The sequence below is a fragment of the Pelophylax lessonae genome (genome assembly GCF_965119305.1).
Source record: "Pelophylax lessonae genome assembly, chromosome: 7".
Lineage (NCBI taxonomy): Eukaryota > Metazoa > Chordata > Amphibia > Anura > Ranidae > Pelophylax > Pelophylax lessonae.
In genome coordinates, this window is record NC_138774.1 from 898,776 (window position 1) to 923,586 (window position 24,811).

A 24,811-nucleotide genomic window follows, 5' to 3' on the forward strand; every position below is an offset into this window, starting at 1 on the left:
CCTGGTACAGTCACATGATCTCTGAATACAATGTGGGGCCCCTGGGAACGGGGCCCCGCCACACCCTATAATTATCTGTGATTGGAGTCACATCTGTCACCTCCACCAGTGCGCTCAGCACAATCCTCCCGTCCTCCGGCTGTACCTGCACCATCTCCAGGTGAGTGAGGGGTAAGATTGGGGGTCACAGGGGGGCCCCCAGGTGTATATGGGGCCCCTTCCAGGCTCTGTATGGGGGGAGGGGACTCGATATAGAAGGATAAGGATCCTTATTTCCTGCTCTATGGGATCGGATATCACAGATCAGGCGCAGCTTCCATCGGAGGCTTCCTCTCTTCCGTTGCTTGGAGTGTATTTATAAAGCAGTGAATCTGACATTCACCACACATTGACTGCATGTGAATCTTCCACCCATCACCCCCATTCACACCATGTAGCGTGTCGCGCCTGTGCGCAGTCTATCTTTTGTTGCGCACAGGGGAGCGGGGCGCTCCAATGGTCGCCCCTCACCTGACAGACGCGGCAAAGAAGCTCGCAATTATTAATGAGCGTGTTTTACCGCGTTTGTCACGTGATTTTTCCTTCTTGGCGTGTTCGGGGCGCCCTTACCAATGAATGACGCCAGGCAAGTGAACGTCCATTCACCGCTTTATACATTCACACCAAGTGAATCCGATTTCGTCATCTCCATTCGTTATCTCTTCAGAGAGACAATCGATTATTGCCAGTGGAGGAGGGGAAGCCTCAGATCCACATCACAGGAAATCCGATCGCTTTCCAGCAGTCTCTGATAATTCCGCCATGTTCTGCGGGGTAAAACTCTGCGCTTCCTTCCCAGTATAAACTCTGAGAAATCCTTCGTTATTCGGAAATTCCAATGTATCCAAATGATAAATGTAACAAATCAGAAATAAGAAAACACATTTTCAGACATTGAATTCAAATCATTTTCAAATTTCCGAGGATAATAAAATAGAAAATAACCTTCCGAAATTCAAATTTTGAATAAAATAAAATGGTGTCAGTGGGAGGAATAGTGCCTCATCATTAGTGTCAGTGGGAGGAATAGTGCCTCATCATTGGTGTCAGTGGGAGGAATAGTGCCTCATCATTGGTGTCAGTGGGAGGAATAGTTCCTCATCATTGGTGTCAGTTGGAGGAATAGTGCCTCATCATTGGTGTCAGTGGGAGGAATAGTGTCCCATCATTGGTATCAGTGGGAGGAATAGTGCCCCATCATTGGTGTCAGTGGGAGGAATAGTGCCCCATCATTGGTGTCAGTGGAGGAATAGTGCCCCGTCAGTGGGAGGAATAGTGCCCCATCATTAGTTTCAGTAGGAGGAATAGTGTCCCATCATTGGTGTCAGTTGAGGAATAGTGCCCCATCATTGGTGTCAGTTGAGGAATAGTGCCCCATCATTGGTGTCAGTGGGATGAATAGTTCCCCATCATTGGTGTCAGTGGGGGGAATAGTGCCCCATCATTGGTGTCAGTGGGAGGAATAGTGCCCCATCATTGGTGTCAGTGGGAGGAATAGTGTCCCATCATTGGTGTCAGTGGGAGGAATAGTGCCTCATCATTGGTGTCAGTGGGAGGAATAGTGTCCCATCATTGGTGTCAGTGGGAGGAATAGTGTCCCATCATTGGTGTCAGTGGGAGGAATAGTGTCCCATCATTGGTGTCAGTGGGAGGAATAGTGTCCCATCATTGGTGTCAGTGGGGGGAATAGTGTCCCATCATTGGTGTCAGTGGGGGGAATAGTGTCCCATCATTGGTGTCAGTTGAGGAATAGTGCCCCATCATTGGTGTCAGTTGAGGAATAGTGCCCCATCATTGGTGTCAGTGGGGGGAATAGTGCCCCATCATTGGTGTCAGTGGGAGGAATAGTGCCCCATCATTGGTGTCAGTGGGAGGAATAGTGTCCCATCATTGGTGTCAGTGGGAGGAATAGTGCCTCATCATTGGTGTCAGTGGGAGGAATAGTGTCCCATCATTGGTGTCAGTGGGAGGAATAGTGTCCCATCATTGGTGTCAGTGGGAGGAATAGTGTCCCATCATTGGTGTCAGTGGGGGGAATAGTGCCCCATCATTGGTGTCAGTGGGGGGAATAGTGCCCCATCATTGGTGTCAGTGGGGAGGAATAATGCCCCATCATTGGTGTCAGTGGGAGGAATAGTGCCCCATCATTGGTGTCAGTGGGAGGAATAATGCCCCATCATTGGTGTCAGTGGGAGGAATAGTGCCCCATCATTGGTGTCAGTGGGAGGAATAGTGCTCCATCATTGGTGTCAGTGGGAGGAATAGTGCCCCATCATTGGTGTCAGTGGGAGGAATAGTGTCCCATCATTGGTGTCAGTGGGCGGAATAGTGTCCCATCATTGGTGTCAGTGGGAGGAATAGTGTCCCATCATTGGTGTCAGTGGGAGGAATAGTGCCCCATCATTGGTGTCGGTGGGAGGAATAGTGCCCCATCATTGGTGTCGGTGGGAGGAATAGTGTCCCATCATTGGTGTCAGTGGGAGGAATAGTGCTCCATCATTGGTGTCAGTGGGAGGAATAGTGTCCCATCATTGGTGTCAGTGGGAGGAATAGTGCCCCATCATTGGTGTCAGTGGGAGGAATAGTGTCCCATCATTGGAGTCAGTGGGAGGAATAGTGCCCCATCATTCAGCTTCGGGTGTGGCTGCTGGAAGGTTCTCTGGCTGTGTGTCTATAGAGCTGCTCCAGGTGATTTGTGTGAGAGGGGAGTGAGGTGAAATCTCTCCCAGCCCTCTTGGCTCCCTTCTGGGGAGGCCAGCGGGGCCTCTCCTGCTGGAAGCTCTCAGTCATCCCCTGGGCGGATGGATGGCATGCATGCTCCTGTGCAGCCCGTAGTTGGTGATCTCTCTGCACCTGGTGAGGATGAATATGCTGGATCCATTCGGGAGCGAGTGGTGGCCGGGATCAAAGTCCTCAATAAGGAAAGAGACAAGCTCTACAAGCTTAGAGCGGATTTAAAGCGCCTGAGAAAGCAACGTGAAGGCTTGTTCAGCAAGAACCGTGGATCCATGGATTCAGAGGTCCAATTGGCTAAGGTCCGTGTGGAACATCAGGAAACCATCGTGGCCATGATGGAAGGGAGAGCTGGTCCTTTCAAGGAAAAGTTTAGCCACGACCAAAGGTTTGCAAAAGGTGGAGGAGGAGACCCCCAGTTCTGACCCCCTTCCCCCTCAAGGTGAGGTAAGCAGCCCATTGCCATCTCAGGGCTCAGGAGGCATGTTGAAAGTTATCCAGGTAATAGAGTCTCCAATGCGGGAAGATCAGCTGGTGTTTGGTGGTGTGGAGGACTTACCTGACAGTGTGCCAGATAAAGTAAAGGCTATAAAGCCCCAGGTAAAAGATAAAACAGTTGTTGTGCCTTTTAGCACCTTGCCAAATAATGAGGGTTTTCCCAGTGACACCCAGGGTGATTCCCCTAGGCTCAGCAATGTTGTGCCTGCTGCTGATGTCTCTAAACAGGAAAAGTTTTGTTTAAAAAATTACATTTCTGCTCAGGAACCACAAATCCCAGAAGAGCCGATTAACCCCCCTTCTGCTGAGCTCAAAACTGTTTCAGTCACAGTTGAACAGGACTCTACAGCGCAGCAGCAGGAAGCACTTGGTACTGCATCAGAAACAGTGATTACATCTAATAACATTGCAGGTGTGGTGGAACCCACCATTATATGTGCAACTGATAATACTGCTGGTTTAGGCCAAGCTGAAAATAATAATAGTAATATACCTGATAATGTGACATCAGTGTGGGGTCTTGGCCCTAATAAGCCTACATTTGCACAGGTGGTAAGCTGTGCTCCTGGCAATATCATCAAGCCAGGGCTACAATCAAGGAGGAACTCCGCTTCCAATCGCGGTTTTCCCTTACAGGATGCTGGGGGTCCAAGGCGGAACGTAGTCCTCCTTAAATGGGAAGGTGGTGCAGTCCCTCTAGCAAGGCGTATGGTGGTAGACCTGATCTTAGATATTGGTTTTGGGGCTAATGACCTATATGCCCTGATACATGTGGCTGGAAGCCGGGAGTACACAGTTATTTTCACCAGACCAGAGGGTCTTGACTTGTTCTGGGAACGATATATGGCTCGGTGCAGGTCAAGACCCGAATGGGAAGGTCTGGTGCCAGTGGCAGTTTCTCAAAGGTCAACAGTAGAAAAATTACTATTATCCTCACAAATGAGAGTGTTCCTTCTCGGGACTTAGAGGTCTGGTTGAAAAATGATGGGGAAGTTTTGACCAGGCCAGATAAAATTCATGATGAGCGTGGCATCTGGACCGGGGGTTGGTCGGTAACGGTCAGGTTGGCCAGGGATGGGAATGTTGTCCGTCACCTGCCCTCCTCGGCTTTCATAGGGAGGGTTAGGATGACTATTTTCTATCCTATTTTTCTCCTTTATATAAAGCTGTGTCACCGCTGTGGAGAAAAGGGGCATTTTAGCTCCTCCTGTTCAGCCTTAATATGTTCAGTGTGTCGGGGACAGGGTCATGTGGCCAGAGACTGCACCCAGGCGATAAGGTGCAACCTGTGCCTGCGCCTTGGCCACCCCTACAGCCGATGTCCGGAGGCCTGGCACAATATGGAGAAGGAGGTAGTAGATGAACTGTTGAGGCTGGACAGGATGGAGGATGAGGCCCCTGGTGTACCATCCTCCTCTGCGGTGACTGACCCCCCTGGTCCTGTTCAGGATACCTCCCCAGTTTCTGTGGCCAACCCTCCTGTGTCTGTAGGTATTCCTTCTGTGGCTGTCTCTGTGTCCCCCCAGCCTACTGTACCCGCTCCTCTCTTGTGTCAGAACTTTACAAGTCTGTGCCCCCCGAGTCAGTCTTGCCCCATGAGTCTCCTAGGTCTGACTTAAGGGAAGGCCCCTCCCTACCAGGAGTGGTGGGATGTGCCAAAAAGGGTGCTGCTGCGGCTTCCTCTGTATAGAAGTCTTCTGTAAAGGCTTTGAAGAAGAAAACAAGAGATGAAAGCATCTCTGAATCTGACCTGCAGTACCTGGAGGAGAGAAAGAAGGTTGTGAGGCGGAAGAGACAGACGGGGAGGATGGAACAGGGACAGGATGCCTCAGTGACTGTCCCCAAACCGTTCTAGGGCTTCTGCTTGGGATATCTCCTCATCTGGGGATTCTTCTGAGCAGAATTCAGATATTGAAATGGAGTTGGAGGAGGCTTCAAGAAAGAGGGAGGCTTCTGGTGATGAGCAGCAGAGGGGAGCTAAGAAGCAATCCACTCAATAACCCAAATGGCGGTTCCCCCTCCGTTAAAAGTGGTGACAATAAATGTGGCCAGTATTAAGTCGGTAAGAGCTCGTTCTATGACCTTCTTTTTGTTCAGCCAATTAGATGCTGAAATTTTTGCAGGAGACTAGGCTCACCTCCTTGGCAGATATTCATATGGCCAAGAGAGAGTGGAGGTATGGTCCATCTTACTGGTCTCTTGCGGCCGAGCCTTACGGCGGGGTGGCGGTGTTGTTTAAAACCGGCATGGTAACTGTCCGGCGGGTTATTGAGGTGGAGATAGGGAGATGTATGGTCTTAGACGTCCTTGTGGGAGGGCAGGACCTGCGCCTAATTAATATTTATGGGCCGCACACAAAGTGGGACAGGAAATGCCTTTTTACAACGATCAAGCCATTTCTTTTTACATCCCGGCAAGTGGTTTTTGGAGGTGACTTTAATACTGTGACTCGGCCCAAGGACAGGAAGGACTTCAATGACAGGCTGGGATATGATAGCGTTTTTTTTAATAGTATGGTTAGGGATGCTGGTCTTGTGGATGTGCACATTAAGCACCTTCCGGATGACACAGGGTTCATCTTTCATCGAGGTAATAGTCAGAGTAGGATAGATAGGTTTTTTTTGAAGGAGGCCTCTGCTTTCTCACCCCCAGTGGTGCAGGCAGTGGAGTTCTCTGATCACTGTATGCTATCTGTGGTCTTGAATGCTTCAGACTTCCCTCAGAGGGGCAAAGGCATCTGGAGATTAAATTCGACCTTGAGGAAGAACATGTTAGACAATCCTTTGAGGAATTCTTTCAGGCACAGGTGACCATCCTGGACTTTTGTAGCAGCAAGGCTGAGTGGTGGGAGCTGACCAAAAAGAGGATTGCTGGATTCTTCAGGGGCCTAGCCAATAAAAAACAGTTTAATAGATACATGACCTACCAACGTTTGCGGAGGAAGCTGGATATTCTTGTCTCGAGAGGAGGAGATCCTGGGGCAATCTCTGAAGTGAAAATCCTCCTCAGGAAGTGTCAATATGACCGGCATACCTCTTTGGTTCTGGAGCGGGACTATGGGAAATACCACTCGCCCGACCCTTACCAGAACTGCAAACAGGGTGTAGCTGTTAAGATGGTCGTTGGCCTTAAGGATAGTAAAGGGTTCCTTGACAAAGTCCAGGTCAGGGATCCTGGAGGTCGTGAGGTCTTTTTATGCTGAACTTCTTGGGAGGAAAGAGCTTGACCGAGACAAGATGGAAAGCTTTTTGGACTCTACTCCAGGTCTAAATGGTGGAGATGTCCCTTTGATGAATTTGACAGAAGAGATCACAGTTGAAGAGGTGACGAGGGCAATTGAACAGCTTGCCATCAAAAAGTCACCTGGACCGGATGGTCTGACGGCTGAGTTTTACAAAGTCTATTCTGGCCCCACATTTGGTAGAGATTTTTAACAGTTGTCTTGCCGAGGGGATGCTTTCCCCTTCCATGAGACACTCAGCTGTGATTCTTCTTTCAAAAGGTAAAGATCCTTCGATGATTGAGAATTGGCGCCCCATCAGCCTTCTCAATGTCGATAGAAAGGTGCTGGCAAAGATACTTTTCTGGCGCCTATCGGCAGTAGCAGAGTCTTTGCTTTCTCGCCATCAGCACTGTTCGATCCAGGGTAGGGGCACCTTCACAGCGGTTTTAGCTGTCCGGGAGGCCTTGGAGCAGTGCAGGGCTGCAGGCTGGGGAAAGTATTTACTGGCATTGGATCAGGCAAAGGCTTTTGATCGTGTTAATCATGAGTACCTGTGGTTGCTCTTTAGTAAGTACGGTCTGCCGGGCGGTTTTGTTGATTGGTTAAAAGTCTTGAATAAGGGGGCAGAAAGCTTCCCTCTTGTTAATGCTTGGGTTGGACAGTCTTTTGAGGTTGGCTCTGGGGTGCGCCAGGGTTGTCCCCTGAGTCCCCTGCTCTATGTGTTTGCAATCGACCCCTTCATCAGGAGGCTAGAAAGCAGCATGTTGTGTGGGGTACCAGTGGGAATCCCGGGTGAGCCGCCTTTGAGGGTTGTTGCCTATGCGGATGATGTGTCAGTGATTGTCACTGGGACAGATGAAGCGGAGGAGGTGGTCTCTCTGGCATCACGGTACTCTGAAGCATCAGGCTCCAAGATCAATCAGGAAAAGAGTGAAGTTTTCTGGATGGGAAAGGAAGGTGAGGGGTTTTATCTCCCAGACACCTTTCCAGTGCCCCAGGAAAAAATTAAGATATTAGGCATTGAATTTGGACCTGGCGATTATGGCCTCAAAAACTGGGAAGGCAGGCTGGAAGTTGCCAATACTAAGGTGGTCAGCTGGAAGAGATGGAAGTTATTTCTGAGGGAAAGGGTTGATCTAAATAAGACTTACCTGATACCGATCTTCTTGTATGTCAGCCCTGTCTGCATCTTGCCAGTGTCTCTCTATACTAGGATCTATAGTGTGTTCTTCCAGATGCTGTGGGGGAACAGACTGAACCCCATCAAGAGGAATGTCACCTATCTATCCAGGAGGGAGGGTGGCTTTTCTTTTGACTGCTATTTCTCAATTTTAACATTGGTAGTATGCTTGCAGTGGAACCTCCTGGATGGGCAGGCATGTTTAGATCTTGGTTTAGGCCTTTTCTGCGACTTTGGGAAGAAGGTGGCCAAGTGAAGAATCTCCGGGGTCACCGTTGTCAGCTTCCAGCCTATGTCGCTCCATGTCTGAAGTTGCTGCGGCAGTGGCGACTGTCGGCTGAAGATCTCAGATCCGCTCTGAGGAAAGTCCATATGAGCCGAGTCTTGAGCGAAGTCTTTCATGACCCACTGGCCTTAAGGAATTGCCCAGGCCCAATTTTGAGGGAAGGGTTAAGATTGATTAATTTGGCTAGAGTCCCCCTAAAATTCAGGGATCTGGCCTGGTTGTGCTTCCATGGGAGGCTCTATGTTCGGGGCAATTTGAAATTCCGCAGTGGGGTGGATCGTGGTTGTCCTCGGGAGGAATGTGCAGGTGAGGAGGAGACTATGGTGTAATGTTCTGGTACCTCTGGTACCCTTGTCTCCATATTTCTCCTCTGCTAATTGCGTCCCATCTTGTGTAACAAGAGACGCATATACCTTTAAGACCGGATGACATCATTGCCGAGCGCCGCTATGAGCGGCTATTTCAATCGCCGGCTTGCTCTCACTCATCGCTCGTTCAACCGCCATGGTTGGAGCGTCCCGCTCTCTGAAGTCAGCATACCAGATCTACACGTTCCTGTATCTCGCTACCTGAACCTGTTTTCGGATCCTGTGTCTCGCCACCTGATCACCCCTGGCATGCTGTTTTCACCTTCACCCTTTCAGACCACATGTTCACCGCACCTACTCCTGTGAAGTCGGAGCTGCTGACATTCTCCCTTGCTGAACTGAAGCCGGAACCTCGCTGGTGATCCGTATCTCGCTACGGGATCACCTCTCTCCAATGGACACTGTTACTACTAACCTATCTAAGTGATAAGTACCCCACAGGGGATTCTTACTAACCAATCTCCTACTGTCATCTACTGCAATTACCAAGACTATCTGTATCTATCTATTCACTATCATCTGCATAGACTGTTAGCTCTTGGGACTACCTTCAACTATCCTTGCACTAGGTTACTCTGTCTAAGTATACTCCATCTGTGTCCTCTTACCATCTGCACTATACTTGACATCAGAACCTATCTGCTTTACCATCACCTGCAACTCTCCTAAATACTACTTCTAGTGCTCACCATACAATAGCCTGTCTCTCATCTATACATCCTCATATATTCTATCCCTCCATTAAACATCTAATTAATATATATATGGTATATAACAGGCTGTGCACGGTGACGAAGTCCTGAGAGTTGGATATGTTTGTTCAACAGAATCTCTACAAGGCTACTGAGTGTAATAATTCTGCAGCTGTAAATCCATCCACTAACAAAAACGCATGAACGTTACAGATTGAACGAGCCCTTAAAAAAAAATATGGATTCAGCAGAATTATCCACTCATGTACTACAATTAAAACAGCAAGTAGATGCATTGATCCTTGCGCTTACAGAGGTACAAAATGAAAATCAGACCTTGAGACAGCAGCTTGGCCGTCTCACACAGCCTCCTGCTGCTCAGCCCCGTGAGCCTAAGATAAACCCTCCTATAGTGTTTTCTGGTGATCGGAGCAAATTTCGTGAATTTAAAAACGCATGTCGATTGTTTTTTTTGTTAAAACCTCTAACCTACACCACTGACCAAATTAAGGTTTGTACCGTCATCTCCTATTTAACGGGTGAACCCCGGGCCTGGGCAGACGCTCTCTTTGAAAAGGATGATCCACTCCTTAATTCTTATCCCTTATTCCTAGCACAACTCGCTAGTTTATATGAAGACCCCAACAAGCAGAGTACCGCTGATACCCAATTACGGGCCTTAAAACAAGGAAGGAGACCTGTTGAAGATTTTGTGGCGAATTTTAAAAGATGGTCCCCTGATTCAGGGTGGAACGACACATCTTTGCGAATGCAGTTTAGACTCGGCCTATCTGAGGCCGTTAAAGACGAGCTCGCCCGAGCGGATTTACCTGGCACTCTAGAGGGACTGATACAGACCAGTATCAATATTGACAGACGACTACGAGAAAGAAAGGCTCAGAAGATGGGCTCACCATTTTCCAGTCCTTCTCGGATGTTGCCTGCTGACCCTACTCCTATGGAAGTAGGAATGATACGCCCACCTCTGACCCTTTCTGAACGTGGCCAGGAGGAAAACCGAACGTCTTTGCATGTACTGCGCATCCCCGAATCATTTGGTAAACGGCTGTCCTCTTGTCCGCAGAAAAGAGGGTGAGTGTTCAAATGTCTTGCTAGGGGGACTCACAACTTCCTTTTCTAATCCTTATCTTTTTGTTCAATTAACATTGCAGTGGGACCAAACTAGGATCACCACCAAGGCTATGATCGACACAGGATCTTGTGGAAACTACATTGACATTTGTTTTGTCTCCCTTAATAAAATACCTATTGTTTCAAAACCCAAACCTGTCTCCGTTAGTTTTATTAACGGTACCCCTTTATCCTCTGGTCCTATCACCAGTCAGACACAGGCACTCCTTGTAACTGCTGACGAGTCTCATGTGGAGACCACCACCTTTGATGTATTAACTTCGCCACATTTTCCAATCATTTTGGGACTTCCCTGGTTACACATACATCAACCAATCATCGATTGGAAAACAAGAACGTTAGCCTTCTCTTCTCACTATTGTGAGACGACGTGTAACCTCCCCACACATGATAGGATCCTGTCTGTAGTGCCGGATGACATTATTCCCAAGTGTTATCAGGATTTATCGGAGGTTTTCCTTGAGAAAAACGCTCAAATGCTACCTCCCCATAGGGACTATGATTGATGTATCGATCTACTCCCTAATAGCAAGTTGCCTTTCGGACATGTTTATCCTCTCTCACAGGATGAACTCTCTCATCTTAAGGAGTATCTGGATGAGAACTTGGCAAAGGGATTCATCCGACCTTCTACTTCCTCCACTGCTGCTGGACTCTTCTTCGTCCGCAATAAGGACTCTAGCCTTAGGCCTATCATTGATTTCAGACAATTAAATGCCATCACAATAAAGGATCTTTATCCTTTACCTCTTATTCCTGAACTTATCGAACAGGTGCGTGGGGCTTCTTTCTTTTCAAAATTGGACCTAAAAGGGGCATACAATTTAATTCGAATCCGTAAAGGGGATGAGTGGAAGACGGCATTCAGAACCAGATACGGACTGTTTGAGTACCTTGTAATGCCATTTGGGCTATGTAATGCTCCCGCCGCCTTCCAACGGTTTATAAATGAGATATTCAGAGACTTGCTTGATGTTTGTGTTGTAGTATATTTGGACGATATACTTATCTATTCTCATTCCTTACCTGAGCACATAAAACATGTGAGACTTGTGTTGTCAAGACTACTTGCACATAACTTATATGTTAAATCAAAAAAATGTTTGTTTCATAAAGAGGAAGTACTATTCCTAGGATATATTATATCTAAAAATGGAATCAAAATGGACATGAGCAAAATATCCTGCATTCTGGATTGGCCTGTGCCAACCACTCGCAAAGCATTACAAAGGTTCCTAGGATTCTCTAACTACTATAGGAAATTCATTAAGAACTTCTCTGCGATTGTGAAACCTCTCACACAACTTACAAGCACGAAGAAACCATTTAATTGGTCAAAAGAAGCAAATGGAGCATTCTGTCTGCTGAAATCAAGCTTTACTACTGCCCCCATACTATGCCATCCAGACCCATCCCTTCAATACATCTTGGAGGTAGATGCGTCTAATATGGCAGTAGGAGCAGTTCTCTCACAACGACCAACAAACACCTCACCTCTTCACCCAGTTGCTTTCTTCTCAAAGTCATTAAGTAGCCCCGAGGTGAACTACCCAGTAGGTGAGAAGGAGTTGTTAGCCATAAAACTGGCGTTAGAGAATTGGCGACATCTACTTGAGGGCACTCAATTGCCAATTCTGATATATACTGATCACAAAAACCTTCAATACCTTCAAACTAATAGAACTCTTTCCCACCGGCAGGTACGGTGGTCGTTATTCTTTCTGAGATTTAATTTTTTAGTGACTTACACGCCCGCAGACAAAAATAAAAAAGCGGATGCACTTTCACGACTAGCCGAGAAAGATTGTACTGAGGTTCCCTCAGTTCCTATAATACCACTTGAACGTATTATCGGAGTCGTTCGCTCCCTGAAGGAGGAGATTTTGCACAGCATAGGATTGGACTCACCTCCACCACAACTAACTACGGACGCAGAAGGCTTCCTCTACTATAACGATAAATTATACATACCCCCTACTATGCGAACCAAGATCTTAGAATTGTCGCATGATGTACCTATGGCAGGACATATGGGTATGACTAAAACTCTCAATCTACTCACTAGGCAATTTTGGTGGCCAGACATAAAGACAACCGTAAAAAAGTTCGTTTCATCTTGTGATATCTGTGCAAGGTCTAAAATTGACAACACGAAACCATCGGGGTTACTTTGTAGTTTACCGATACCCCAGGTTCCGTGGGAAGTGGTATCCTTAGACTTCATAGTGGAACTACCACCTTCCAAAGGATTCAACACCATCTTGGTGTCAGTGGACCATCTGACCAAGATGGCACATTTCACTCCTATCCGAAAACTACCTTCATCCAAACAAACACCGGAATTACTTGTGAAACATGTCTTTAAGTTACATGGTATTCCAAAAACACTGCTGTCTGACCGTGGTTCACAATTCATCTCAAAGTTTTGGCTAGCTCTATGTCAGATACTGCGAATAGAGCGTAACCTTACTTCTCCCTACCACCCTCAGACCAACGGACAGACAGAGAGAGTTAACCAGTGCATTGAACAGTATCTGCGTTGCTATACTTCGTATCTACAGGACGATTGGGCAGATCTCCTCCCGCTGGCGGAATTCGCCTATAACAACGCGACTCATAGCACTACTAAACAAAGTCCGTTTTACCTAAATTATGGGTTTCATCCCACACTCCTTCCTCCACGTATCTTGCCATCAAGTAATCCAGTGGCATCTGATTATCTTGCCCAAATAAAGGATTCTCTGGGATTACTCAACAATACCATATCCCATGCTCATAGCCAACAAAAGAAGTACTACGACCTCCGTAGGAAACCCTCTCCCCAATATGCCATTGGGGATCTTGTTTGGCTTTCTACAAAAAATCTGAGACTAAAAATCCCTAGAAAAAAACTTGGACCTCTATTTCTGGGACCTTTTCCAATAGAGAAGCCTATTGGAAAAGCTGCAGTACAACTCACATTGCCAGTACACCTCAAGATACATCCTGTCTTCCATGTGTCTCTACTGAAGCCCCATGTTCCTAACCAAGGAATAAGGCCTACTATCTCACCTCCACCTCCTGTACAAGTGGAAGGTGGAGAAGAATTTGAGATAAAAGAAATTTTGGATTCCCGTTTCAATAGAAGAAGACTCCAGTATCTTGTACGATGGAAGAACTATGGGCCCCAAGATGACACCTGGCTGGATACCTCCGATATACATGCCCCTAGACTGATTCGCAATTTCCACTCGATATCCGGAAAAACCAGTTCTAGAGGCCTTCCGGAGCGGGCCTTAAGGGGGGGGTACTGTAATGTTCTGGTACCTCTGGTACCCTTGTCTCCATATTTCTCCTCTGCTAATTGCGTCCCATCTTGTGTAACAAGAGACGCATATACCTTTAAGACCGGATGACATCATTGCCGAGCGCCGCTATGAGCGGCTATTTCAATCGCCGGCTTGCTCTCACTCATCGCTCGTTCAACCGCCATGGTTGGAGCGTCCCGCTCTCTGAAGTCAGCATACCAGATCTACACGTTCCTGTATCTCGCTACCTGAACCTGTTTTCGGATCCTGTGTCTCGCCACCCGATCACCCCTGGCATGCTGTTTTCACCTTCACCCTTTCAGACCACATGTTCACCGCACCTACTCCTGTGAAGTCGGAGCTGCTGACATTCTCCCTTGCTGAACTGAAGCCGGAACCTCGCTGGTGATCCGTATCTCGCTACGGGATCACCTCTCTCCAATGGACACTGTTACTACTAACCTATCTAAGTGATAAGTACCCCACAGGGGATTCTTACTAACCAATCTCCTACTGTCATCTACTGCAATTACCAAGACTATCTGTATCTATCTATTCACTATCATCTGCATAGACTGTTAGCTCTTGGGACTACCTTCAACTATCCTTGCACTAGGTTACTCTGTCTAAGTATACTCCATCTGTGTCCTCTTACCATCTGCACTATACTTGACATCAGAACCTATCTGCTTTACCATCACCTGCAACTCTCCTAAATACTACTTCTAGTGCTCACCATACAATAGCCTGTCTCTCATCTATACATCCTCATATATTCTATCCCTCCATTAAACATCTAATTAATATATATATATATGGTATATAACAGGCTGTGCACGGTGATGAAGTCCTGAGAGTTGGATATGTTTGTTCAACAGAATCTCTACAAGGCTACTGAGTGTAATAATTCTGCAGCTGTAAATCCATCCACTAACAAAAACGCATGAACGTTACATATGGACCATTTTCTGCTTCGTTGCCCTTTTAACATAGAGGTATACAAACAGGTGGGGCGGGCCCTCTGTGTTCCTTTCCTCTCCAGGCTGGGTTATGCTGAGTGGGTGTACGGAGCATTCAATACTGGTGGGGGCTTTTGTTTGGATACACTTTTTTAGTTGGCTTAGTAGTCCGTTATTACACATGGAATGCACAGTGTCAGGTCACCCTTCGGCGTAAAATCCTTCCTGTTCAGGTGGTGGTGTGTGACATTCTGAATGAGGTGGGGAAGATTCGGGTGCTTGAGGGAGACAAGTGGGGTCAGAGGGCTTGGCTGAAGGCGTGGAGGGGTTTCAAGCCTCCCTGACTGCCAGGAGCCTCTTTCCCGGGTGTGGCTTTCTGTCTTTTATCACCCTAGATTTTTTTCTTAATGCTTAGTTTTTGATAAATGGCTGCATACATAGGTGATGGGTTGTGCCTCTTAGGCCCTCTCTGCTGCTTTATGTAAATAGTTTTCTAAGAATGCTGGAAGTGGATTATGTATATATTGTATATATATTCTGCACATGGATGTGTATTCCTTTGTTTTCAGTTGAAATATTGTACTATAGTTCTGTTTTTTACTTTTGTATAAAATATGTTGCTTGATTCTTTTCAATAAAAGATCAATAGTGCCCCATCATTGGTGTCAGTGGGGGGAATAGTGCCCCCATCATTGGTGTCAGTGGGAGGAATAGTGCCCCATCATTGGTGTAATTGGGAGGAATAGTGTCCCATCATTGGTGTCAGTGGGAGGAATAGTGTCCCATCATTGGTGTCAGTGGGAGGAATAGTGTCCCATCATTGGTGTCAGTGGGAGGAATAGTGTCCCATCATTGGTGTAATTGGGAGGAATAGTGTCCCATCATTGGTGTCAGTGGGAGGAATAGTGTCCCATCATTGGTGTCAGTGGGAGGAATAGTGCCCCATCATTGGTATCAGTGGGAGGAATAGTGTCCCATCATTGGTTTCAGTGGGAGGAATAGTGCCCCATCATTGGTGTCAGTGGGAGGAATAGTGTCCCATCATTGGTATCAGCAGGCTCATTTCATATACTGATAAATCCTGATAGTCTGATGTGCCCTCACAACCGGGGTGATCCAATGGCAGCCACCTATAACGGTGGACCCCTGAGCCACCTGTGTGAGTTAAAAGAAGCAAGAATCTTCCACACTGCGTGTAAGTAAATATCAGGCTGTCAGGAGGGGACAGGACTCTTCTTATAATACAGAAGATCCACTTACACAATATGCTGAGCACCTTTTCCTGTAATTATCGTCTCCGGAGAGCTTGCGTGTCGCCTGGATACCCCTCACCCCAGGGATATTCAGCCTGATCACCACCGGCCTCCAATCACATTTAGACTTCAGCTCTCTGATTGGTGGTTGTGCGGTGAAGCAGATCTTATTATATTTAATGGTAATATTTATAGATCAGTGAATGTGACATTCTCCGCAGGTGAACCTTCCAGGTGCTTTATATGATTGGGTGAAATCGCATTCACCATTTTGTAGATACGCCGTAATCGCCACATTGTTAATCATTTTCAGGATGTCCAACAACATGGCGAAGATCGCTGAGGCTCGCAAGGATGTGGAGCAGCTGAAGATGGAGGTCAATATAAACCGCATGAAGGTAAGTGACCGCACACTAATTATTTGGGCTCATTAGATAAGAGTGAAGAGAGATGAGGGTGTTGCAATGAACTACCAAAATGTATCCCCCCCCTCCCCCAGTACACAGCCCCCCACAATCAAGAGCTAAAAGCTGAGGACATGTCCCCATGTTCGTCCTCCTAGGTTTAGATTATGTCCCCGTGTTCTTCCTCCTAGGTTGGGGTCATGTCCCCGTGTGTTTTCCTCCTAGGTTGGGGTCATGTCCCCATGTTCTTCCTCCTAGGTTGGGGTCATGTCCCCATGTTCTTCCTCCTAAGTTGGGGTCATGTCCCCGTGTTCTTCCTCTAAGGCTAAGGTCATGTCCATGTGTTCTTCCTCCTAGGTTGAGGCCATGTCCCTGTGTTCTTCCTCCTAAGTTGAGTTAATGTCTCCTGGTTCTTCCTCCTAGGTTGAGGCCATGTCCCTGTGTTCTTCCTCCTAGGTTGAGATCATATCCCCGTCTTCTTCCTCCCAGGTTGAGGTCATGTCTCCAGGTTCTTCCTCTAAGGCTGAGGTCATGTCCCTGTGTTACTCCTCCTAGGTTGAGGTCATGACCCTGTGTTGTTCCTCCTAGCTTGAGGTCATTTCCCAGTGTACTTCCTCCTAGGCTGAGGTCAGGTCTCCCTGTTCTTCCTCCTAGGTTGAGCTTATGTCCCTGTGTTTTTCCTCCTAGGTTACAGTCATATCCCCTTGTTCTTCCTCCTAGGTTGAGGTCATGTCCCTGTGTTCTTCCTCCTAGGTTGAGGTCATGTCCCTGTGTTCTTCCTCCTAGGTTGAGGTCATGTTCCTGCGTTCTTCCTCCTAGGTTGGGGTCATGTCCCTGTGTTACTCCTCCTAGGTTGAGGTCATGACCCTGTGTTCTTCCTCCTAAGTTGAGGTCAGGTTCCTGTGTCCCCATGTTCTTCTTATTAGGTTGAGGTCATGTCCCCCTGTTCTTCCTCCTAGGTTAAAGTAATGTCCCCTTGTTTTTCCTCCCAGGTTGAGGTCATATCTCCGTGTTCTTCCTCCTAAGTTGAGGTCATGTCCCTGTATTCTTCCTCCTTGGTTGTGGACATATCCCAGTGTTCTTCCTCCTAGGCTAAGGTCATATCCCTGTGTGCTTCCTCTTAGGTTGAGATCATATCCCCATGTTCTTCCTCCTAGGTTGAGGTCATACCCCCGTGTTCTTCCTCCTAGGTTGGGGTCATGTCCCCGTGTTCTTCCTCCTAGGTTGGGGTCATGTCCCTGTGTTCTTCCTCCTAGGTTGAGGTCATACCCCCCGTGTTCTTCCTCCTAGGTTGGGGTCATGTCCCTGTGTACTTCCTCCTAGGCTGAGGTCAGGTCTCAGTGTTTCCTCCTAGGTTGAGCTTATATCCCCTTGTTTTTCTTCCTAGGTTGAGGTAATGTCCCCCCTGTGTTCTTCCTTCTAGGTTGGGGTCATGTTCTTCCTCCTAAGTTGAGTCAATGTCTGCGGGTTCTTCCTCCAAAGCTGAGGTCATGTCCCTGTATTCTTCCTTCTAGGTAGTGGTCATGTCCCCATGTTCCTCCTCCTAGGTTAAGGTCAAGTTACCCGTGTTCTTCCTCCTAGGTTGAGGTCATATCCCTGTGTTCTTCTTTATAGGTTGAGGTCATGTCCCTGTGTTTTTCCTCCTAGATTGAGGTCATGTCCCCATTTTCTTCCTCCTAGTTTGAGGTCATGCCCCCGTGTTCTTCCTTCGAAGGTTGAGGTCATGTCTCCCTGTTCTTCCTCTTAGATGGAGGTTGTGAAGGACCCCATACTCAAGAAGAGTATGTCCGCCGTATAAGCTTCCCTTGCCTGATACCAGCACGATCCAAGATCCCTTAGCCCACCCAGTCACTTGTCGAGACATCAGTGTAGGGTGGTGAGAAGCATAAGACAGGCACAAAAAGATATACACTCTGGGACAATCCCCCCTCCCCTTTAGCAGCTAATCCACATACACATATACATCCCATAATAGGTGGATCCCAAAGCAGAGAGAAACAATAGAACAATGGGATACAGGCACTTAACAATAAAAAACCCCACCCCACCCCAAGCAAAAGAACAAAGGGGACATGACCTCAACTTTGGAGGAAGAACACGGGTACATGACCTCAACCTAGGAGAAAGCACAAGGGGACATGACCTCAACATTGGAGGAAGAACACAGGTTGACCTATTGACAAGGGGTTAGGATCATGTCCTTGAGTTCTTCCTCCTAGGTTGAGGTCATGTCCCTGTGTTCTTCCTTCTAGATGGAGGTCATGCCCCTGCGTTCCTCCTCAACGTTTGAGGAAGAACATGGGGACATGACTCAAACCTAGGAGGAAGAACTCGGGGGCATGATCTCAACCTAGGAGGAAGAACTCGATGACATGACCTTAACCCCTTGTCAATAGGTCAACCTGTGTTCTACCTCCCAGGTTGAGGTCATGTTTTTGTGTTCTTCCTCCAACATTAAGGTCATGTCCCCTTGTGCTTTCTCCTAGGTTGAGGTCATGTACCTGTGTTCTTCCTCGAAAGTTGAGGTCATGTCCCCTTTGTTCTTCCTCCAACGTTGAGGTCATGTCCCTGTGTTCTTCCTCCAACTTTGAGGTCATGTCCCCGTGTTCTTCCTCCAACGATGCGGTCATGTCCCCGTGTTCTTCCTCCTAGGCTGAGGTCATGTCCCCGTGTTCTTCCTCCTAGGCTGAGGTCATGTCCCCTTGTTCTTCCTCCTAGGCTGAGGTCATGTCCCTGTGTTCTTCCTCCTAGGCTGAGGTCATGTCCCTGTGTTCTTCCTCCTAGACTAAGGTCATGTCCCTGTGTTCTTCCTCCTAGATTGAGCTCATGTCTCCATGTTCTTCCTTCTAGAATGAGCTCATGTCCCTGTGTTCTTTCTTCTAGATTGAGCTCATGTCCCTGTGCTCTTCCTCCTAGATTGAGCTCATGTCCCCGTGCTCTTCCTCCTAGATTGAGCTCATGTCCCCGTGCTCTTCCTCCTAGATTGAGTTTATGTCCCCATGTTCTTCTTCCTAGGTTTAGGTCATGTCCCCATGTTCTTCCTCCAAGGTTGAAGTCATGTCCCCATGTTCTTCCTCCAAGGTTGAAGTCATGTCCCCATGTTCTTCCTCCAAGGTTGAAGTCATGTCCCCATGTTCTTCCTCCAAGGTTGAAGTCATGTCCCCGTGTTCTTCCTCCTAGGTTGAGGTCATGTCCCAGTGTTCTTCCTCCTAGATTGAGCTCATGTCTCCATGTTCTTCCTTCTAGAATGAGCTCATGTCCCTGTGTTCTTTCTTCTAGATTGAGCTCATGTCCCCTTGCTCTTCCTCCTAGATTGAGCTCATGTCCCCGTGCTCTTCCTCCTAGATTGAGTTTATGTCCCCATGTTCTTCCTCCTAGGTTTAGGTCATGTCCCCATGTTCTTCCTCCAAGGTTGAAGTCATGTCCCCATGTTCTTCCTCCAAGGTTGAAGTCATGTCCCCATGTTCTTCCTCCAAGGTTGAAGTCATGTCCCCATTTTCTTCCTCCAAGGTTGAAGTCATGTCCCCATGTTCTTCCTCCAAGGTTGAAGTCATGTCCCCGTGTTCTTCTTCCTAGGTTGAGGTCATGTCCCCGTGTTCTTCCTCCTAGGTTGAGGTCATGTCCCAGTATTCTTCCTCCTAGGTTGAGGTCATGTCCCCATGTTCTTCCTCCTTGGTTGAGGTCATGTCCCCGTGTTCTTCCTCCTAGGTTGGGGTCATGTCCCCGTGTTCTTCTCGGTTGGGGTCATGTTCCCGCGTTCCTCCTCCTCGGTTGAGGTCATGTGCCCGTGTTCTTCCTCCTAGGTTGAGGTCATGTCCCCGTGTTCTTCCTCCTAGGTTGAGGTCATGTCCCCGGGTTTTTCCTCCTCAGTTGGGGTCATAACCCAGTGTTCTTCCTCCTCAGTTGGGGTCATGTCCCAGTGTTCTTCCTCCTAGGTTGAGGTGCTGTCCGCGTGTTCTTCCTTTCCTCCTAGGTTGAGGTGCTGTCCCCGTGTTCTTCCTCCTAGATTGAGGTCATGTCCCTGTGTTCTTCATCCTAGGTTGAGGTCATGTCCCTGTGTTCTTCCTCCTCGGTTGAGGTCATGTCCCTGTGTTCTTCCTCCTCGGTTGAAGTCATGTCCCTGTGTTCTTCCTCCTAGGTTGATGTCATGTCCCCGTGTTCTTCCTCCTAGGCTGGGGCCATCTCCTCGTGTTCTTCTCGGTTGGGGTCATGTTCCCGCGTTCTTCCTCCTCGGTTGAGGTCAAGTGCCCGTGTTCTTCCTCCTAGGTTGAGGTCATGTCCCTGTGTTCTTCCTCCTAGGTTGAGGTCATGTCCCCGGGTTCTTCCTCCTCAGTTGGGGTCATAACCCAGTGTTCTTCCTCCTCAGTTGGGGTCATGTCCCAGTGTTCTTCCTCCTAGGTTGAGGTGCTGTCCGCGTGTTCTTCCTTTTCTCCTAGGTTGAGGTCATGTCCTCGCGTTCTTCCTCCTAGGCTGAGGTCATGTCCTCGTGTTCTTCCTCCTAGGCTGAGGTCATGTCCCCGTGTTCTTTCTCCTAGGCTGAGGTCATGTCCCCGTGTTCTTCCTCCTAGATTGAGCTCATGTCTCCATGTTCTTCCTTCTAGAATGAGCTCATGTCCCCGTGTTCTTCCTCCTAGGCTGAGGTCATGTCCCCGTGTTCTTCCTCCTAGGCTGAGGTCATGTCCCCGTGTTCTTCTCGGTTGGGGTCATGTTCCCGCGTTCTTCCTCCTCGGTTGAGGTCATGTGCCCGTGTTCTTCCTCCTAGGTTGAGGTCATGTCCCCGTGTTCTTCCTCCTAGGTTGAGGTCATGTCCCCGGGTCCTTTTTCCTCAGTTGGGGTCATAACCCAGTATTCTTCCTCCTAGGTTGAGGTGCTGTCCGCGTGTTCTTCCTTTCCTCCTAGGTTGAAGTGCTGTCCCCGTGTTCTTCCTCCTAGACTGAGGTCATGTCCCCGTGCTCTTCCTCCTAGATTGAGCTCATGTCCCCGTGCTCTTCCTCCTAGATTGAGTTTATGTCCCCATGTTCTTCCTCCTAGGTTTAGGTCATGTCCCCATGTTCTTCCTCCAAGGTTGAAGTCATGTCCCCATGTTCTTCCTCCAAGGTTGAAGTCATGTCCCCATGTTCTTCCTCCAAGGTTGAAGTCATGTCCCCGTGTTCTTCTTCCTAGGTTGAGGTCATGTCCCCGGGTTCTTCCTCCTCAGTTGGGGTCATAACCCAGTGTTCTTCCTCCTAGGTTGAGGTGCTGTCCCCGTGTTCTTCCTCCTAGATTGAGGTCATGTCCCTGTGTTCTTCCTCCTAGGTTGATGTCATGTCCCCGTGTTCTTCCTCCTAGGTTGGGGCCATGTCTCCGTGTCCCTCCTCCTAGTATGAGGTCATGTCCCCATATTCTTCCCCCTAGGTTGAGGTCATGTCCCCGTTCTTTCTCCTAGGTTGGGGCCATATCCCTGTGTTCTTCCTCCTAGGTTGAGGTCATGTCCCCGTATTCTTCCTCCTAGGTTGAGGTCATGTCCCCGTTCTTCCTCCTAGGTTGGGGCCATATGCCTGTGTTCTTCCTCCTAGGTTGAGGTCATATATGGATTGAGGGGTTCCTGTGCTTTATACTGCAGTTGGTTGGTGTGCAGCACATTTCCTGAGTCTGCATTGTGTGTCACCTCTCTCCTTCTCCAGGTGTCTGCGGTGGTCTCCGATATTATGACCTTCTGTCAGTCTCATTCCATCTCCGATCCGCTCATGGCTCCGGTTCCGGCAGCGGAGAATCCATTCCGGGACAAGCGATTGGTCTGCATCGTCCTGTGAGAGAAGATCCGGCCTTCCAGACTTTCAGCTTCTTCCTTATAATGTTCACCCCCCTCCCCCCATGGAATATCTGGAAGTTTACTTTAAAATAAATAAGAGTTGTCACCTTCTGGCTGTGTCTGGTGTCAGGTGTGTGTATATTCATTTCAGCCAATCACTGGAGGACCCCCCCCCCCTTATACTGACTCCATTATATTGTTACATTGTTATCTCAGTGATATTTATTATACAATTGTTGTATGTCTGAGATCCTGGGGCGCCACCTTCTGGACCTTCTGGACTCTGCCAGTACTGCATCACCTACAGCACACACTACACACACACCTACAACACACGCTACACACACACCTACAGCACACACTACACACACACCTACAGCACACGCTACACACATACCTACAACACACGCTACACACACACCTACAGCACACACTACACACACACCTACAGCACACGCTACACACATACCTACAGCACACACTACACACACACCTACAACACACGCTACACACACACCTACAGCACACACTACACACACACCTACAGCACACGCTACACACATACCTACAGCACACGCCGCACACACACCTACAGCACACGCCACACACACACCTACAGCACACGCTACACACACACACCTACAGCACACACTACACACACACCTACACCACACGCTACACACACACCTAGAGCACACACTACACACACACACCTACAGCACACACTACACACACACACCTACAGCACACACTACACACACACCTACACCACACGCTACACACACACCTAGAGCACACACTACACACACACACACCTACAGCACACACTACACACACACACCTACAGCACACACTACACACACCTACAGCACACGCTACACACACACCTACAGCACACGCTACACACACACTTCAGCACACGCTACACACACACACACCCCTAATAGCACACGCTACAGCACACACCTACAGCACACGCTACACACACACCTACAGCACACGCTACACACACACACCTACAGCACAGGCTACACACACACACACCTACAGCACACTCTACACATACACACCTACATCACACGCTACACACACACACCTACAGCACACGCTACACACATACCTACAGCACACGCTACACACACACCTACATCACATGCTACACACACCTACAGCACACCACGCTACACACACACCTACAGCACACCACGCTACACACACACACATCTACAGCACACGCTACATGCACACCTACAGCACACTATGCTACACACACACCTACAGCACAGGCTACACACATACCTACAGCACACGCTACACACACCTACAGCACAGGCTACACACACACCTACAGCACACGCTACACACACACCTACAGAACAACATGCTACACACACACCTACAGCACACGCTACACGCACCTACAGCATAGACTACACACACACACACCTACAGCACACGCTACACACACCTACAGCACAGGCTACACACACACCTACAGCACACGCTACACACACCTACAGCACACCACGCTACACGCACACATACACCTACATCACACGCTACACACACACCTACAGCACACTACACACACATACGACACACGCTACACGCACACCCCTATGTCACACGCTACACACACTTACAGAGTTTTGTATCTGTTTAATTCTTTATGTGAAGTTCTGTATCTGTCCAGCGGGGGGAGACAGAGTCCAGGGATTGAGGACCTTTAGAGGCGCTCTTTGTAAAGGAAAAGTCCGGTGTAATGGAGTGTGAGCTCTGCGGTCCAGCCATGGGACAGAGTTTCCCGCACACGGTGTCTGATGAGAGCCAGAAATACTTTTTTCTGGAAAATGAATTGTTACATTGCATACACCTGGCTGCCTGTCGCTCTGCGCACACCTGGCTGTTATTAGACATGTTCGCTGTACAGAAAGGGAATTGAAAATCACAGATTTTCACCTACAGCACACCACGCTACACACACACACCTACATCACACGCTACACATACACCTACATCACACGCTACACACACCTACAGCACATGCTACACACACCTACATCACACGCTACACACACACCTGCAGCACACGCTACACACACACCTACATTATACGCTACATACACACCTACAGCACACGCTACACACACCTACATCACACGCTACACGCACACCTACAGCACACGCTACACACACCTACAGCACACGTTACACACACCTACATCACACGCTACACACACACCTACAGCACACACTACTCATACACCTACAGCACACGCTTCACACACACCTACAGCACACGCTACACACACCTACAGCACACGCTACATGCACACCTACAACACACGCTACACACACACATACATCACACGCTACACGCACACCTACAGTACATGCTACACACACCTACATCACACACTACACACACACCTACAGCACACGCTACACACACACCTACAGCACACGCTACACACACACCTACAGCACACGCTACACACACCTACAGCACACGCTACACACACACACCTACATCACACGCTACACGCACACCTACAACACACGCTACACACACATACATCACACGCTACACGCACACCTACAGTACATGCTACACACACCTACATCACACACTACACACACACCTACAGCACACGTTACACATACCTACAGCACACGCTACACACACACCTACATCACACGCTGCACACACACCTACATCACATGCTACACACACATACAGCACACGCTACACACACACACCTACAGCACACGCTACACACACACACACCTACAGCACAAACCACACACACACCTAAATCACACGCTACACACACACCTACAGCACACGCTACACACACACCTACATCACATGCTATACACACACCTACAGCACACGCTAAATGCACACCCCTATGTCACACACTACACACACACAGCGCACGCTAC

General features: G+C 48.4%; 1 protein-coding gene across 1 annotated transcript; it reads left to right on the forward strand.

The window, feature by feature from the left end:
- Nucleotides 1–21,921, forward strand: GNG8 (G protein subunit gamma 8). The gene is made up of 3 exons (XM_082263425.1): nt 1–160; nt 15,984–16,068; nt 21,738–21,921. Exons 2-3 carry the CDS (start codon nt 15,985–15,987, stop codon nt 21,864–21,866), a joined length of 213 nt encoding a protein of 70 aa, XP_082119551.1. The 5' UTR covers nt 1–160; nt 15,984; the 3' UTR covers nt 21,867–21,921.
- The last annotated feature ends 2,890 nt before the right edge of the window (nt 21,922–24,811 follow it).